The following is a 17,163-nucleotide window of genomic DNA, read 5'->3' as shown; positions in this document are numbered from 1 at the left end:
TTTGAACCCAGGACGTCTTACCATTCCGATAGTGTTCGAACCAAGGCGCTGTCACCCAAGGGGAAACGCGGTCCCCCAGCTTGGCACGAACACGTAGGGAGATGTTGAACTGCCGTGGGAAACCCTTGGAGAGGCTGTTGGCGGTAAAGTCACACTCCGTCCTGCTGAGGTTCGTACAATCCACGCTGCTGTCTCTTTTGTTGACGTCGTACCAGTTGTGACTGGTGCTGCTGCAAAGGGAAAGAGGGGTTCCTGTCGCATCATTCCCCCTGCATCACACATCATTGTCTCCCCAGAGCTGAGTTTTTACAACTATTTTAAAAACTGAGATGTAACTCACACACCATACACGTCCCCCATGTAAGGTGTACAATTCAGTGGCTTTCAGTCTATTCACAGGGTGGCACAGCTCTCCCCACAATCCATTTCCAGAACATTTTCCTCATTCCCTAGAGAACCCCTGGCGCCTGGTAGGGGTCACTCTCCATTTCTCTCCAACCTCAAGCCCTAGGCTATCACTGCTCCACTTTCTAGCTCCATGGACTTGCTGGTTCCAGACATTTCATATAAATGGGATCATAAACTGTGTGGTCTTTTGTGTTGAGTGCCTTTCACTTTGCTTGTTTCACTTAATATGCTTTCTTCTTCTTTTTTGTCTTTTTGCCATTTTCTAGGGCCACTCCCTCGGCATATGGAGGTTCCCAGGCTAGGGGTCCAATCGGCGCTGTAGCCACCGGTCTATGCCAGAGCCACAGCAACGCGGGATCTGAGCCGCGTCTGTGACCTACACCACAGCTCACGGCAACACCAGATCATTAACCCACTGAGCAAGGCCAGGGATCAAACCCGCAACCTCATGGTTCCTAGTCGGATTTGTTACCCACTGAGCCACGATGGGAACTCCTTTAATATGTTTTCAAGAGTGATACACGTTATGGCAAGAACTGAACCCTTGGCTTATGGAAGTTCCCAGCTGAGGGGTTGAATCAGAGCTGCCCTGCCCACCTAGCCACAGTCACAGCAATGCCAGAGCCAAGCTGCATCTGTGACCTATGTTGCAGCTTGTGGCAACGCTAGATCCTTAATTCACTGATAGAGGCCAGGGATCCTCATGGATACTAGTTGGATTACTGCTGAGCCACTGTGGGAACCCCAGCCTTTGTCTCTATTTTAACTGGGTTATTTGCCTTATAATTGTTCAGTGGTAAGGGTTCTTTATATATTCTGGTGTTAAGTCCCTTTTGCCTTTCCTTTTTTTTTTTTTTTTTTAGGGCCACACCTGTGGCACATGGAGGTTCCCAGGCTAGGGGTCTAACTGGAGTTGCAGTTGGCGTGCCAGCCACAGCCACAGCCACATCGGAGCCGAGCCTCGTCTGGGACCTACATCACAGCTTGCTGCAATGCGGGATCCTTAACCCACTGAGCGAGGCCAGAGATTGAACCCACATCCTCATGGATACTCGTTGGGTTCCTTACCGCTGAACCACAACGGGAACTCCTGAAGCGATCTAATTTTGAAAGCAACCTCATCACGAGAGGGAGCAGAGCACAGGGATTCAACACCTGGATCCTGGAGCCAGATGACTTGGGTTCAAATTCCAGTTACATCACTTCCTTGTTCCTCAGTCTCCTTACCTTTAAGATGCGGGTGCACTGTAGAATCTGACTCTCAGTGCTGTCAGGAAGGGGGACCCCCTGGACACCAGGAAAGTGCCTGGATCAGGGCCTGGTGCCTCATAAGCACCGTGTAAATATTTGTTAAATACCTGGGCAACCAATGATTTCACTGTCCAGCCTCTGTTACATCACTTCCAAAAATGATTAAGTTTGTCCCTTTTGAACCCAGCAAGTCATCTTCCAGAAACATCAGAGTAATGTCCTATGTTTGAGGACATTACTTACACAGGAGTCATAAACAGTCATCTGTCTACACCACTCATGAGTAGGGGAAAAATTAAAGAAGTCATGCGTGATACATCATATAAAAAACCATGGATTAAAAATGTTCACATAGAAAAAAATCATATCCAGAGTTCCCATTGTGGCGCAGTGGTTAACGAATCCCACTAGGAACCATGAGGTTGCGGGTTCGGTCCCTGCCCTTGCTCAGTGGGTTAAGGATCCGGCGTTGCCGTGAGCTGTGGTGTAGGTTGCAGATGCGGCTCAGATCCAGCGTTGCTGTGGCTCTGGTATAGGCTGGTGGCTGCAGCTCCAATTCAACCCCTAGCCTGGGAACCTCCATATGCCGCGGGAGCGGCCCAAGAAATAGCAAAAAAAAAAAAAAAGAAAAAAATCATATGAAAAAACATGGTCACACACTTAACAACATTAAGATAAAAAAAAAAAAAAAAGGAAGCAGGGCCCAGAAGTGTTACCCCAGTTTTGTTTCAATCTTACACACACTAGCGCATCTGCAAACAAATGGATGTATTAAAGAAAAGAGAGAGAAATACACTAAAATGAGAATGGTGCTTTTTCTTGAGCACCAGCTTGTTTTAACTTTATTCTTTTTCCTTTTCTGGGTTTTTCATATTTTCTATAAAGAGGATGTACTGCTATTAAAATTAGGACAAAAATAAACTAAAAAAGGCTTTGAGAAAATGGCTGCGTTGGTTCTGGTCTGGCAGCAGGCCAGGTGGGGTGTGACCTAGAAAAGGCCTGGCTGTCTGCCTGTCTTTATTTTCAAGAAAAACCAGAGATTGGGTTCTTCTTCTTCTTCTTTTTTTTTTTTAAAGTGAAATCTCCAGATTTTTAGATGTTGGCACTAATTCGGAGAAAACCGTTAACACTGTGAGCCAAACACAGACTGTAAGCCACATTATCTGTAACCTCTAATTTACACTTACAATTTTCTCACAAAGTGCTCTGTATAATTTTGGCTTTGCTGCTTGTGACCGTCAAAAAACAGAGGCACTGCCATTGCTAATGACAGCAATAGCGTTACTAGAGAGAAAGAGGATGGAACACTGCAGTCCCAGAAGCCTCAAAATTAAATTGCTTAGGACTTTTCCTGTGGCCTCCAGCATAATAACTACATGGCCTGTCTCTGCCACGGCTCTGGTTCGATTCCTGGCCCTGGCCCTTGCAAATGTCGTGGGTGTGGTGAAACACTTTAAAAAAAAATATTTAATGTTAACTAAAATGTCCTAAGCATGTAAAAATATCTAAGGATAAAGAGACAAAAAAGCAAAGGCTCTCTTCCATGACCAAATCTGCATTTGGCAAAGAAAACTAAATTAGTGTCCGTTTGAGTTTTCAGTGACTCCTTAGCTTTTCCAAATAGGAACATTCGCATGCAACCCATCTCTGTGTTGCTTTTACCAAAATGAACCTCCAACCTGAAAAAAAATCTATAAAATGCTTTCTGAAGAGAAAACAAAGTGAAACAGATTAGCCTGTGATGTGAAACTGTCAGGGCTTTATCCAATATCTATCTTTCTTCGTCCTTCCTTTGTTTCTTGCCATGCCTGAGGCATGTGGAAGTTCCCAGGCTGAGGCTCGAACTTGTGCCATAGCAGTGACAATGCCAGATACCTAACTCACTGAGCCACCAGGGAGCTCCTATCCAGCATTTCTAATATTCAGAGGCATTCTGGTCAACCAACAAAGGCACTTCCCCAGTTGAGGCCAAGGAATGCTAGTCAATAAATCTGCTGTGACTTCCTCTTAGTGAAATCTTTTTTTTTTGTCTTTTGTCTTTTTAGGGCTGCACCCACCACGGCATATGCAGATTCCCAGGCAAGGGATCTAATCGGAGCTGTAACCGCTGACCTATGCCCAAGCCTCAGCAACACCAGCTCCAAGCCGCGTCTGTGACCTACACCAGAGCTCATGGCAACGCTGGATCCTTAACCCACCGATCAAGGCCAGGGATTGAACCCGCAACCTCATAGTTCCCAGTCAGATTCGTTTCCACTGAGCCATGATGGAAACTCCAGGTTTTTTTTTTGTTTTGTTTTGTGGGTTTTTTTTTGCCTCTTAGTGAAACCTTATTTAGCTCTAGGATACCAAGTTCACTAAATACCGGGGAAGACTAGGTTCACGGGCACGTGACCTGTACAGTGGCACAAAGCTGTACTCTTAAGAGGGCACTTGGATTGAAGCTCTACTGTTGCCATCTTGAAATCGCAATAATTTTGAACAGAGCCCCATGTTTTCATGTGGCACAGTGCCCCCAAAATATGCAGCCAGGTCTCGTGAAAGGTCATTTACTATAGACGATCATGTTTGTAATTTATAATTACTTAAGAAGTAGATAAATGTGGAGTTCCCATCGTGGCTCAGCAGTAATGAACCTGACTGGTATCCATGAGGACGCAGGTTCGATCCCTGGCCTCGATTAGTGGGTTAAGGGTCTGGTGTTGCCATGAGCTGTGGTGCAGGTTGCAGATGCGTCTCGGATCCCGAGTTGCTATGGCTGTGGTGTAGGCTGGCAGCTGCAGCTCTTATTTGCCCCCTAGCCTGGGAAAAAAAAAAGAAAAGAAAAGAAAGAAAGAGATAAATGTGATTCAGAGACAAGCCTCAAATTTCAGTGTTTAGAATTTCTTTTTTTTTTTTTTTGGTCTTTTGTTGTTGCTATTTCTTGGGCCGCTCCCGTGGCATGTGGAGGTTCCCAGGCTAGGGGTTGAATCAGAGCTGCAGCCACCGGCCTACGCCAGAGCCACAGCAACGCGGGATCCGAGCCGTGTCTGCAACCTACACCACAGCTCACGGCAACGCCGGATCGTTAACCCACTGAGCAAGGGCAGGGACCGAACCCGCAACCTCATGGTTCCTAGTCGGATTCGTTAACCACTGCGCCACGACGGGAACTTCCCTATGTGGGATTCTTAATCCCATGAGCCACAGTGGGATTGCCTCTCTACCTGTTCTTAACCACAGATACATTCCAAACTGCTTATGGTTGCACCTGCTGTCACATGACACATAATTGTCACCTAAGGGTTCAACTACAAGTTAACCTGATACAATTTGCTATGTTTCTGCTAAAGGACATGAACAGATGTGTCAATGTTTATTTCCAAGAATACATGGTTGGGGAGTTCCTCTCGTGGCTCAGTGGTTAATGAATCCGACTAGGAACCATGAGGTTGTGGGTTCGATCCCTGGCCTTGCTCAGTGGGTTAAGGATCCAGTGTTGCCATGAGCTGTGGTGTAGGTTGCAGACACGGCTCAGATCCCACGTGGCTGTGGCTGTGGCTGTGGCCGGCAGCCACAGCTCCGATTAGACCTCTAGCCTGGGACCCTCCATATACCATGGGTGAGGCCCTAGAAAAGACAGAAAGATTGAGAAAAAAAAAAAAAAGAATATAGGCTTGGTTTTGTCTGTTTTCTGCTTTTTCTTTTTAAAGGTACCTGTGGCATATGCAAGTTCCCAGGCTGGGAGTCGAACTGGAGCTACAGCTGCCGGCCTACACTACAGCCACAGCAACTCGGGGTCTGAGCTGCGTCTGCAACCTACACCACAGCTCACAACAATGCTGGATCCCTGACCTACTGAGCAAGGCCAGGGCTCGAATCTGCATCTTCATGGATACGAGTCAGATTTGTTTCTGCTGCACCACGACGGGGGCTCCTGTTTGTTTTCTGGTGGGGTGGATGAATTGTCTGCTTAGGATAAAAGTATAATGGACATTGCCACACCTCTAAATGATAGCAGAATTCCTTTCCAAGAGACCGTGCTAATAACTGATCCTGGTCTAGCACTGTAGCCACCAGCCACATTTTCACAAGCACTGAGCATGCCCATTTAAAAAATGTTGTTTATTTAGTCATCCAAAAATGACTTAACCAATAATTTTAACTTAGTCTTGCACTTAACAAGGCCAACAAGGACTTGGGTTTTGCCTTTCTTCTTCCTGTATGTGTCTCTATTGCAAATCAAATGATGGCAAACTATAAGAAAGCTTGAAAAGGAGCTGAGCGACAACACGAGGGGCCACAATAATAAAATGCAAAATGTTAACACTGGTTTAGAAATTGAGAATTAAAGTGTCCATTAAATGCATAAAGTTCTTACGAGGCCAAATGTGGCCCAGAAGGGTAAATAAATCAGATTTTGAAACCTGAAGAAGGCGTTCCCATCGTGGCACAGCAGAAATGAATCCGACTAGGAACCATGAGGTTGCGGGTTCGATCCCTGGCCTCGCTCAGTGGGTTAAGGATCCGGCGTTGCCGTGAGCTGTGGTGTGGGTCGCAGATGGGGCTCGGATCTGGCTTTGCTGTGGCTGTGGTGTAGACTGGCAGCTGTAGCTCCGATTAGACCCCTAGCCTGGGAACCTCCATATGCCTTGGGTGCAGCTCTAAAATGCAAAAACGAACAACAACAAAAAAAGAAACCTGAAGAAAATGAAGACTGAAAGGTGCCCTCAATCCCTTCAAGACAGGAAGTCTTCATCTTGAAACAGATGAGAGAATCAACTTCCACCAAAGCAAGGAGCCACGTGGTTAGACAGCCGAGTTCTCTGATGGCCAGCATCCTTTCAGCTTTCAGTTGAGTGGGAAGTTGAAAAATCTTTGTCCTTGGAGATTTAAAAAGTACAACAGAGGAGTTCCCACTGTGGCACAGTAGGTTAGGAATCGGACTGCAGCAAGATGGGTTGCCGCAGAGGCACAGATTCGATCCCCGGCATGGCATAGTGGGTCGAGATTGGGTGTTGTTGAAGCGACAGCCGGGATTCAATCCCTGGCTCGGGAACTTCCACATATGGTGGGTGTGGCCATAAAAAACAACCAACCAAACCAAAAAGTACAAGAGAAATAGCTGCTTCCCAGGGATCTGCTTAAAATCCCTCCAAGAAGCAAAAACAAGCAGCTGGCCTTGGGCTGCATTACGGCTCCCTCCCAGGAAGAAGGCGACAGAAACATCACTTACTATCTGTATTGCACCTGGTAGACCACCGGCCTCGTGTCATTGCTCAGGGTCACGGGATCCCAGCTCAGAGCCTGCTGGGCATTGTACAGACGCACCTTCAGGTTTTGAGGAGGTGGCAGCTGAGGAGGAGCATCTGGAAAGGGACACAAGATAGGAGAAGGGGGAAGAGGCGGGACGGACAGGGAGGGGCCAGAGGAGAAAAGTCAATTACAAAAATATTCAAATGCGCATGACGAAACCATTCATACACCTGGGGTTTTGGTCTTACCCAGGCTCCCTGGCATGTCCCCTGCACCTCTTTAGCCTTTGACTAAAGACCGAACCGTTGACACAGACCGTGGGAAAAAGAGGGGCTTGGGGCTGCCTTTCCACCTGCAAGTTTCAGTTCTTACAAACAGGTCCTGGGCACGGAGTCTGGCCGAACTAGAATGTCTGTTCTGCCTTTAGTAAGTGCGGGTAACTGAAGAGCCCAGACCCCAGATTCCTCTTTAGAAATGAGACAAAGGACAGACCAAGGCAGAAGGCTGAGGGGAAGGTTAAATTGGGGGCCACTTGATAGTCACTGGACCCAGACTTGGGATCAGGGGAAAGTGTGTTAAAGCTCCACACACACGCACGCACATGTGCATGCACACACACGCATACACACACCAAGCCAGGTGTGCAAAGCCCAAAGGCACCTAGAAGGGAAAAACTTGCCTTCTGGGCTTCATCAGAGTTGCTGGGTTTCTCCAGAAACCCTAGCATCCCAACCACTGAGGTACTGGTGAAAATGCAGCTTCCAGCCCCCAACCCAGACCAGGAAATGTGCATTTTCCACAGGCTTCCCAGACAATTCTTAGGCACAAACAACAAAATAACACCCTCCCGGGGAACCACCGCCCATGTCAGAGTCCCCCTCCCTGGGTGACCTGAGACTCGACCTCAGCCACCCCCAAGCAGGTACTTTACAGGGACTGGGTCAGAGGCTGCAAAAAGCTCAGGAACTTTTTCTCTGGTAAGAAAACAGACGGTAGCGATAAGACTTTCTCTGAGATTGAAAGATTAATGAGAAACACTCAGAGATGGAAAGTTTGAAAAACATACTGTTCCAGAATTCAAAGCAGGAAACTCAAACCACACATTTTCATAAGGGCATCCAGTCTTAAAGAAGGGCGCCCAGATTGGCCAACACCTGGCCTGCCGCTCTTCTTCTGAAAGATGTATTACCTAGAGCCAGCTGTTTCGTCCAGAGTACCTACAGCTACGACTTCGGGCTGACCTTCCTTCCAGATCTTAATTCGACCAGCTAACTGACACCCTCGCCAGTTCACACCAGGCCTCACGAAAGGCAGGCCAAAGGCAGGCCTCCTGGGCAGGCCCATCCCGCTCACCGTGGCTGCTACAGCCCAGCGGCTCCCAAAGCTGAGCTGAGAGATGAAGTCCTGCTTTCTGGGAGGGCTGTGCAGTGTCTGAGGGTGAGCTCCTGGTTAGGGCTGGGCACCCCCTAAGCATCTCAGAGACCTCCTTCTGCTGTATCAGCTTTCCATTGATGTTGAAATAAAGACAACACACACACACATAAAAATCCAGATTTATGCTTTTGAAGTTTGGGAGGTCAGAACTTTTTTTTTTTTTTGTCTTTTTAGGGCTGAACCTGTGGCATATGGAAGTTCCCAAGATAGGGGTCAAATCAGAGCTGCAGCTGCTGGCTTATGCCACAGCCACAGCTACAGCCACACCAGATCCGAGCCAGATCTGAGAACTACACCACAGCTCACGGCAACACCGGATCTTTAACCTACTGTGTGGGGGCCAGGAATCGAACCCACATCCTCATGGATTCTAGTTGGGTTCATTACCGCTGAGCCACCATGGGAACTCCAGGCAAATCCCCTTTGGGGTCAGAGTCACAGGCTCCAGCAATGAGGACATGGACATCTCTGGGGACCCTTAATCAGCCTGTCACAGGGCACCCTCCCCATCTCTGGGGAGGAGCCAGCAGGAGACACCCTCCGCCGGAAGAAAGCCTTTCTCAGTAAGGGCTGGAGTCTCTGGATGAGCCTTCCACTTTCCCCAGCTTTCATATCACAGAGGTGTGGGGACAGGACCTGCAGTTTTGCTCTCGTAGTTGAGTTTCTTGGAATCCCCTGTCCCACCACATTCAGAGAAGAAAATGAGTCGTGGAACTGTGGCTTTCACGGCAAAGTACAGAAGCTGCTCACTCACGCACCCCCTGCCCTGTGCGCCTCTCAGGAGGCCCGTCCCTGACCGGCCTCCCGGGGCCTCCTCCTGGTTCCTGGGAAATGCCAGGGCACCCTCCCACCTCGCCTGGCCCTTGCTGCTGCTCTTTTTCTGGAACCTTCTCTCCCCCTGTGCCACGCCTCTCTCCCCTTCTCCCTCAGGTCTCTGCTCAGATGCCAACTTCTCAGAGCAGTTTCCCACCTAAAAAGCCCAGGGCAGAGGACTTCTGATCCCTGCCTTCCTTTTCTCCGGGCTTTCCTGCCACGTGGGTCCTTGGTGGACACCCCGGTGGTGGGGAGCATGGATTCTGGACCTTGACTGCCTGGGGGTCAAAGCCAGGCGCTCTTTGGTGTGGACCCCGGACAAGGCGTTTCTGCCTTGGTTTTGCGGAAATGGAAATGATAACCCTGCAGACTTCGAAGAGTTGCCAGGAGGCGCAAGTGGGTTAATTTCACAGGCTGGAGAACAGCATGAACACCATGTGATTGTATCCTCTTGCCAGCCACGCATCGACCATCTCCCCGACTCCAGAGCAGCAAGCTCCAGGGAGGCTGGGTGTTGCCAGATCTGGAGGCTGTCTCATCTCTGGTGTCAGAGGAGTAGGCGCTCAGGATTTGGAAAATGAGTGGCCTGCAGCACAGCAGCTTGCTCTCCTTCAGGGATCAGGCAGCCAGTTTCTGTGTCCCCAGTGTTGCATCAGCCCACTCGAACCCACGCTTAGCCCAGGCTCTCTTTCCCTTCCTTGCTTTGTGTGTAAGTCCTGCCTTTTCTCTGGTCTCAGAGGCTGGGACAGTGAGTGGGTACAACTTGAGACCATGGACTTATCTGGCTGGCTCTAAAGAGTCAGTGTATTTAGGGCCATAGCATCTGCTGTCCATGGTATTGACAAGGCTTAGTGGGAGGAGAAGAAAATTTCTGGACAGGGCTTTGGCTGGAATCCTGATCCTGCCACCCAGGGCCACGGAACCCTGCTACGACCCCACGTGAGCCTCAGTTTCACGATCCACAATGAAATGATACCCTCTCTCCCAGAGAGGGACTGAGGGGCAAATGCAGGACCACGAATGAAAGGCAAACCACACCCTGCTGCCTAAATATGATTTCGTTTTTGTCTTCGGTGTACAGAAGTTCCCAGGCTAGGGATGGAATCAGAGCTGCAGCTGTCAGACTACACCATAGCCGCTGAAGGTGGGATCTGAGTTGCACCTGTGACCTCTGCCACAGCTTGAGGCAACGGTGGATCCTGAACCCCCTGGGCAAAGCCAGGGATCAAACCTGCATCCTCATGGATACTAGCTAGGTTCTTTACCCACTGAGCCATCACGGGAACTCCCTGAGTGTGAATTTTAAGGTGTGACTATTTCGGGGTGCCCTGATGGATGGCTGCTTTTTCAGGGGGCAAGCATCTGCTACTGAGACCCTGCCTTCAGCGACCACCAACTGACCAGCCCCACACTGACCAGTGTATTTAACTGTCCAATCCTGTCATAGGCAGAATAGCGGCCCCCTTCCCCATCCAAGATGTCTGTGTCCTATTTTAGGTCACATGGCAAAGGGGAATTCAGCTTGCAGATGAAATTTAGCTTCCTCATCAGAAGATCTAAAAACAGGGAGATTGTCCTGGAGTATCTGGGTGGCTCCAATGTCACCATGAGGATATTTCTCCAGAAGCTGGCAAAGGTAAGGAAATAATTCTCCCCCCAGAACCCTGAGAAAGGAATGCATCCCTACACAATCTTGATTTTAGGCCCATGAAACCTGCACCCAACTGCCGACCTCCAGAGCGCCAGGATACTAAATCTGGTTTTAGGTATTTTACACCTTAAGCTACTTTGCTGAAGACCTCTTTGCCACAAGCATTTCCATTGCAAACATTTTTGCCAAATAACTAATTGGCTATAATGCAGTTTAGGTGTAAAAAGTAAAATAATGAAAAAGAAAAGAGAGATTGACAAAGAACATAATGAAACATGAAAAATGAATAATGTAACGTAAGACTATTTCAAAATACAAAATGTTTGAATACATTTGAAAGGTGCATAGATTTATGGCGATACTGCAGAAATAACTGATTTTATTCTGTAGCTTTTAGGAAGCAGTTGTCTTCAAGGCCTTTTGTTCATCACACTATATACTTTTTTTTTTTTTTTTTGCTTGTTGATTTGTCTCATGCTTTTTTCTTTTTTTTCCCACCAAGATTTCTTCCTTCACTAAGCGGGGTGTTAGTTTTCAAACAGCAGGATGCGTATATGTACCTAAGCTTTGTGCCGCGTTTGGAAAGCGTCTCCACTGCTGTGTGTTCCTGGCATGTTGTCACGTGTCCATCGATAGACATTCGGTCCCAGGGGAAACGCTGCTTCAACTCTGCACCTTCAAAGCCCCCGGCCGCCTTCTCTTCCAAGGAAGTATGTTTCGAAATAAGAAACCAACTCTTGGGGCAAAGCATCATACTCCGTCAGCTTGATAAGGCCATTGATAAGTTCACTAATTGAAAGAAACGCGAACACGGTGCAACCACTTGAAACTAAACTGTCAAACCAAACTGTCAACCAGCTATTTTATCTTTTATGGCAAAACTGCCTTATGGCTAATTAGCCATGCAGTGAAGATGTTTGAGGTGAAAATGCACATGGCAAAGATGTCTACAGCAGAGACACTCACAGCCAAGAGAGCAGACACACACAAATCTGTACTGTATGCAGGCACCAAGGTGACAGTCACCTGCTACAGCAACAACTGGAAACTACCGTCCCCCTAACACAGTGGACCCCAGGCCTTTCATGACACCCTAGCTCCTCCAAGATGAAAGCTCACTGTCCTAAGCAGAGGGTACAGAGCCCCCCTCTCCTTCCTTCTCCATGCTCTTTGGGGCAATGGTTCACCACCTGTCATTGGTAAGATCATTGGTGGGTGGTAAGTGTGCCCTCTGCACTGCACAACCACAGCGCCTGCTGTTCCCCTTCCTTCCCCACCAGCCACCTCCCATCCACCTGGACCCAGGTGTTTGAGACTTGATACGTTTTTTAAAGTAGGCTAAACGTATCTAGACTTTTTCTTCCCTCTGACCATAAAAACAAGTACATGATTTTTTTTTTTGTCTTTTTAGGGCTGTACCTTTGGCCTATGGAGGTTCCCAGGCTAGGGGTCCAATTGGAGCCACAGCTGCCGGCCTATACCAGAGCCACAGCAACACCATATCCGAGCCTTGTCTGCAACCTACACCACAGCTCACGGCAACGCCAAGTCCTTAACCCACTGAGTGAGGCCAGGGATCGAACCTGCAGCCTCATGGTTCCCAGTCGGATTTGTTTCCACTGTGCCACAAGGCGAACTCCAAAAAACAATTACATGATTATTGAAGGACACCCGCAAATTATGTAAAAGTCTGGAAAATGTTCTACCACCTGTTTACTACAAATCATTGTTAGTATTTTCACTTTGTGTTTTGACTCACAAAGAGTTTCTCTTAAATAGACCCTAGCTTTTAATTGTTTATTGTGCAAAATTTCAGAGAGTCACAGAAACAGATTTGTAAAATGGTGCTGCTTTGCAAAGGGTCTAGGGTGAAGAACGGGTATATTTCGCACAGACCTGAACCTTTGCAGAATACAATAAAGGAGAATCTCTAGAAAGATGGACCCGCCCATGGGTGTTGCAGCAATATCAAACTGCAAAGTTTCTAAATACTTCTCTCAAACTCTGGACTCATAGCAGACAAGTCACAAACAAGTTCATAGACTCATCAAGAGTAGCGCTAGTATAAAGTGCCACCATCTGCCCATCACCCAGCCTGGGCAATTACCTACGTTTTACCAATGTGAGGGAGGCTCAGGGAGGGGGCAGAGTCAGAATCCAAACCCACCTGTCCAACTCCCTGGGGAAGCAGCCATTTCCCCGCGAGCGCATATCCTCCTATGCAAGGCTCCCCTTAAGGAAGAGCTGCGGTATTTAAGGGCTTTTGCACGGGATGCTGGAGAAGAAACCAACCCAAAAACACTCTGAGATTTCAAGGGGGAGGAAACCTCTAAATTCCTGAGACTTTTAAAAGAGTTACCCAATTTATGCCATCAGCCTCTCCAGCAGAAAGAACCCAGCAAAACATAGGTGTGAACAGAGAAAATGTTTTTCTATATCCATCTTTGTCTGCCCTCCCTTCCTCCGTCCTTCCCTTCCTTCCTTTCTTTTTTTCATTCTCTCTTTTTCTAGTTTTTCTATTTGGCTCATAAGGACCATCAGTCAGGGTCAGAGGTGAGCAGGAGGCTGAGCTCAGGTAAAGGGCTGTCCAACTGGACACGGAGCTGGAATAAAAAGTCTGGTTCACCTGACCCTCTACTGGCAACCTGACCTTTCTGCATCCTGCCCTGAGTATTGCCCCCCGCATCTATCCCATCCCTGGGGCGGGTAGCAGGCGGGGGGACTGACCGCTATCAAACACACTGGGCCGCAGTTAAAACTGAGCTAGGGTCACAACCTCCTAGACGGAGGTCCCTTGCGGGTGGCTGGGCTCCGCGGCACGAAGCTGGAAGGCAGGCAGGCCTGGGACCTGCTTCCAGCTCCTGCCATTGGGGCCAGGCAGGGCTCCGTTCAGGCGGATCGGGAAAAATCTGTGGCCGGCAGAGGCGGCCTTTTCTCGAGCCCTGGCTTTGACTTTGCCTCTGTTTATTCTGAGAAGTTCGGAGGTCGGCCGCGTTCGTTGTAAGGTGCGGCGGCGCGGAGGTGGGAGAGAAGGAGCCCCTGTGTGCTCAGATTCGTGCGGCGGCAGCTTGAGCGTTTCCTTCCTGGGAGCGATGTCCAGGGCGCTGGCGGTCCCACGGCTCCTCTCGCTGCGCCAGGTCCCGACCCCGGGGACTGCTCGGAATTCCCCCCGACCACCCCACACGCGATTCGGGCTCCCGCGGACCCCGCCCAGCAGACTCTCGACCCATCGAGGCTCCCCGCAGGCCCTCGACCGATCCAGGCTCCCCGCCGACCCCACCCGCTAAGGACACCCCGTTTCCTCCTGACCGATCGGCTCCGCGTGGATTCCCCCACCTGCTCCGGGCTCCCCGCGGACTCCCACCCATGCGACGACGCCTCCGTGCGGCCTCGGGGGCCCGGGTTCCGCTTACCTGCCGGGGACGCCGCGGCGCCGCAGCTACCGAACAGCAGCAGCGGTGGCAGCACCAGCGGCAGCAGAACGAGCAGCGGCCGCATGGCCCGGGGCTCCCGGCGCCGCAGGAGCGGCGGCGGCGGCGGCTCTGGGCGCGGCCCGGCCCCGGCACGGGGTCGCCCGGGCGCTCACGTCGCCGCCTCGGCGGCCATGGCGAGCGCTGGGCGCACGGGGCCCGCCTCTTCCCGAGCAGCGGCGGGGGTGGCGTGTCCCGAGCGGCCAGGGAACCCCGCTCGGCAGCCGAGCCCGAGCCGGCCCCTCCCGGCGCCCGCGCCCCGCCCCGCGCCGCGCCGAGAAGCCGCCGCGCTCCCGCGCCCCGCCCGCTGCGGGGACTTTCCCGGGCCCCCCCCAGCCCCGCCGCCGCCGCCGTCCCCGGGAACCGCGGCCCGGGGGGTCCCGCGCGGCCCTGGCGCAGCCTTTGCAGACACCGGAGCCGGGGCCCCACCGAGGCCGGCCGGCCCGGGCCTGGCACAGGAGTGGGGTGGAGAGGGAACCCTGCCAGATGCCACTTTCGGGGGCTTGCGATGCTGCCGGCAAGACCCCTCGAGACCCGAGGTCGCAGGTGGGTCTGGAGCGGAGCACCCCCCTGCCCCCGGCCCCTCTTCTCCCGCTGATTCCTGCGGTTGTGCCATTCGAGCATTCCTGCCTGAAGTGTAAACTTTTGCTTATTAGTCTCTCAAGTACATATTCAGCTTTTAACCTCTTTTTGAAAATAGGTTTTAAGGGGCTGGTGGTTCGAAAGGGTCGGGCGAAGGAAGGGGCGGGGCTTTGGGGGATAATGGGCGCCCAGCAGTGAGATGGGGGAGAGAAAAAGCCCCACATTTCATAATGGTTTGTGGGTTTTGGCCCTAGTTCAGGCTGTGATGAGTATGAGGAAGTAACCTCAGGAGTTGGGGGATGTCGGGGGGTGCGGGGAAGGCCAGCTCTTAGAGTCTGAGTCTGCGCCGCCCTTTGCCGTTTGATGCCAGAAAGGATTTGAGATCCAGGACTACCCGGAATTCTACCCCCCCCCAACCCCCGCCCCGGTGCACTTCAGGCTCCCTGTTGGCTCCCATCTACTGCCGGCCCCCCGCGGACCCCTCAGACTTTCAAGGGTCTATCTGTTCTCCCCAGATGAGCCCTAACCCCACTCAGCAGGGAAAGAAGCAGGCAAAAAAGGGAAGGAGTTTCGGGGGGGTGGGGGCGAGACCAAGAGTGAAAGAAGAGGTTGTTGGACCCACGGAGGGCAGAAGGGTGTGTGTGTGTGGCTGCTGGGCTCCTTGGGAACATAATGTTTGGCATCTTCAAGCTTTGGAACTTTTTGCATTTTCTTTCCTTACTGTAGAACTCTTTCGAAAGTGGCCTCTGTTGTAAAAATGCGTGATCAAATGAATCTCGCGCAGTGTTTGAATGATGCTTTGAGTGAGTTTTTCAAGACAAAGACGAGTTTATATACGTGAAGGGAAAAAAGCAGGACATAAGTCAGAATCCTTCCAAAAGTGACTCACTGAAAATGACTGGAGGATGGAGATCCGGTGCTGGCTCAGCGAGTTAAGGACCCGAGCCTGTCTCCGTGAGGATGCGGATTGGATCCCTGGCCTCGCTCAGTGGGGTTAAGGATCTGGCCTTGTGGCAAGCCGCTGTCAAAGATTCCGCTGCAACTCTAGCTCAACTCCACCCCTAACCCAGGAACTTGCAGGGAACTTCCATATGTCACAGGTAGAGGGCCTTAAAAAAAAAAAAAAAAAAAAGAAAAAAGAAAAAAAAAAAAGAAAAGAAAAGAAAAGAAAAAGGAAAAAGAAAGAAAATGACTGGAGGAGCTAAGTCGAAACACTGACATGAAATGGGTATGGAATTATGAAGGTTAACCATTTGGGGTTTTATTTAATGCTTTTCTGTTTTTTCTCCAATGGGTAAATTTCACTTTTACAATCGGGAAAAACAAATTCAAGTCAAAGACACACGTGGAGTTCCTCTGTGGCTCAGCAGGTAAGGACCCAGCCTTGTCACTGCTGTGGCATGGATTTGATCCTTGGCCCGGGAACTTCCACATGCCATGAGCATGGCCAAAAAGACAAAAGGGGGCAAAAAAGAAAAGAAAGAAAAAAAGAAAAGAACACTTGTGCATGTGTCTCAGCCCAGGCCAGGGATGGCTTGTGAACTCCCTTGCTGTAGCGTTCTCAGGGACAGTGACAATGAACCCTGTGGTCCTTGAGGGGTACATGAAAACCTGCAGAGCTGTTCTCTGCTGGAGAACCTTCTTCCGGAGCTCTTTCCTGCGAAAACATGGAGGGTTTCTGCTTCCCTTCCAGTTCCTGCCAGAGTGCTAAAAGGATCCTGCCCAGCTCGCTACTCGGATGGGCATCCTGGTCACCTCAGGCCCATAATATCCCCAGACAAATAACCAGCCCCTGCCTCCAAGGCAGCTCACCAGAGAAAGGTCAGTTTTCAGTGGCTGGCATTTCCACTTACTGTTTCTCTTGGCTGAAGACTTTGGAGTCAGGGTGGGTAACTCTGACTTCCATGGAATCCTCTGTCCGAAGAGCCAGAAAGCCCATCTTGTTGGCGTTTCTTGTGAAGGATGTCTCATGTCCACTGCCCTTTGTCTGGTTCCATCTGTCCCCCCTCCCGCCTCCAGCATCATGAGTTGTCTCAGTTTATTGCATACAACTTTTTTTTTCATACAGCCTATGTGAGTTGATTCGCCTCTGCAGCTCCTCCCCTTTGGAGGCACTTTGTTGTTGTTGTTTGTTTTTTTTTAAGGACCGCACCTCCAGCATATGGAAGTTCCCAGGCTAGGGGTCCAATCGTTAGCTACAGCTGCTAGCCTGCACCACAGCCACAGCAACACAGGATCTGAGCCACATCTGTGACCTATAGCACAGCTCGTGGCAATGCCGGATCCTTAACCCACTGAGCGAGGCCAGGGATCGAACCC

General features: G+C 50.3%; 2 protein-coding genes across 2 annotated transcripts in view; one reads left to right on the top strand and one right to left on the bottom strand.

The window, feature by feature from the left end:
* IFNGR2 (interferon gamma receptor 2) overlaps positions 1-14,446 on the bottom strand; it is a 28,753-nt gene extending 14,307 nt beyond the window's left edge. The window contains exons 1-3 of the mRNA XM_047795671.1: positions 14,206-14,446; positions 6,875-7,007; positions 22-230 (exon numbers count right to left, since the gene is read on the bottom strand). Coding sequence (XP_047651627.1) covers positions 22-230; positions 6,875-7,007; positions 14,206-14,290 — 427 coding nt within the window. The 5' untranslated portion in view covers positions 14,291-14,446. The remainder of the gene's footprint in view (positions 1-21; positions 231-6,874; positions 7,008-14,205) is intronic.
* LOC125111467 (translation initiation factor IF-2-like) lies at positions 14,289-15,949 on the top strand. Its single transcript, XM_047753410.1, has 3 exons — positions 14,289-14,399; positions 14,440-14,808; positions 15,571-15,949. Exons 1-3 carry the CDS (start codon positions 14,289-14,291, stop codon positions 15,607-15,609), a joined length of 519 nt encoding a protein of 172 aa, XP_047609366.1. The 3' UTR covers positions 15,610-15,949.
* Positions 15,950-17,163: the final 1,214 nt, after the last annotated feature.

Source organism: Phacochoerus africanus, chromosome 1 (genome assembly GCF_016906955.1).
Source record: "Phacochoerus africanus isolate WHEZ1 chromosome 1, ROS_Pafr_v1, whole genome shotgun sequence".
Classification (NCBI taxonomy): domain Eukaryota; kingdom Metazoa; phylum Chordata; class Mammalia; order Artiodactyla; family Suidae; genus Phacochoerus; species Phacochoerus africanus.
Note: the sequence above shows the minus strand (reverse complement) of the source record. Positions and strands in the feature narration are given on the sequence as shown.

What these genes read in the sequence shown, in the direction of transcription:
- LOC125111467 (XM_047753410.1), top strand. Translation starts at nt 14,289, where the DNA reads ATGGCCCGGGGCTCCCGGCGCCGCAGGAGCGGCGGCGGCGGCGGCTCT. An exon ending in TCGCCGCCTCGGCGGCCATG is followed by an intron (nt 14,400 to 14,439) that starts GCGAGCGCTGGG and finishes CTTCCCGAGCAG; the next exon opens with CGGCGGGGGTGGCGTGTCCC. An exon ending in CTCGAGACCCGAGGTCGCAG is followed by an intron (nt 14,809 to 15,570) that starts GTGGGTCTGGAG and finishes TCCTTACTGTAG; the next exon opens with AACTCTTTCGAAAGTGGCCT.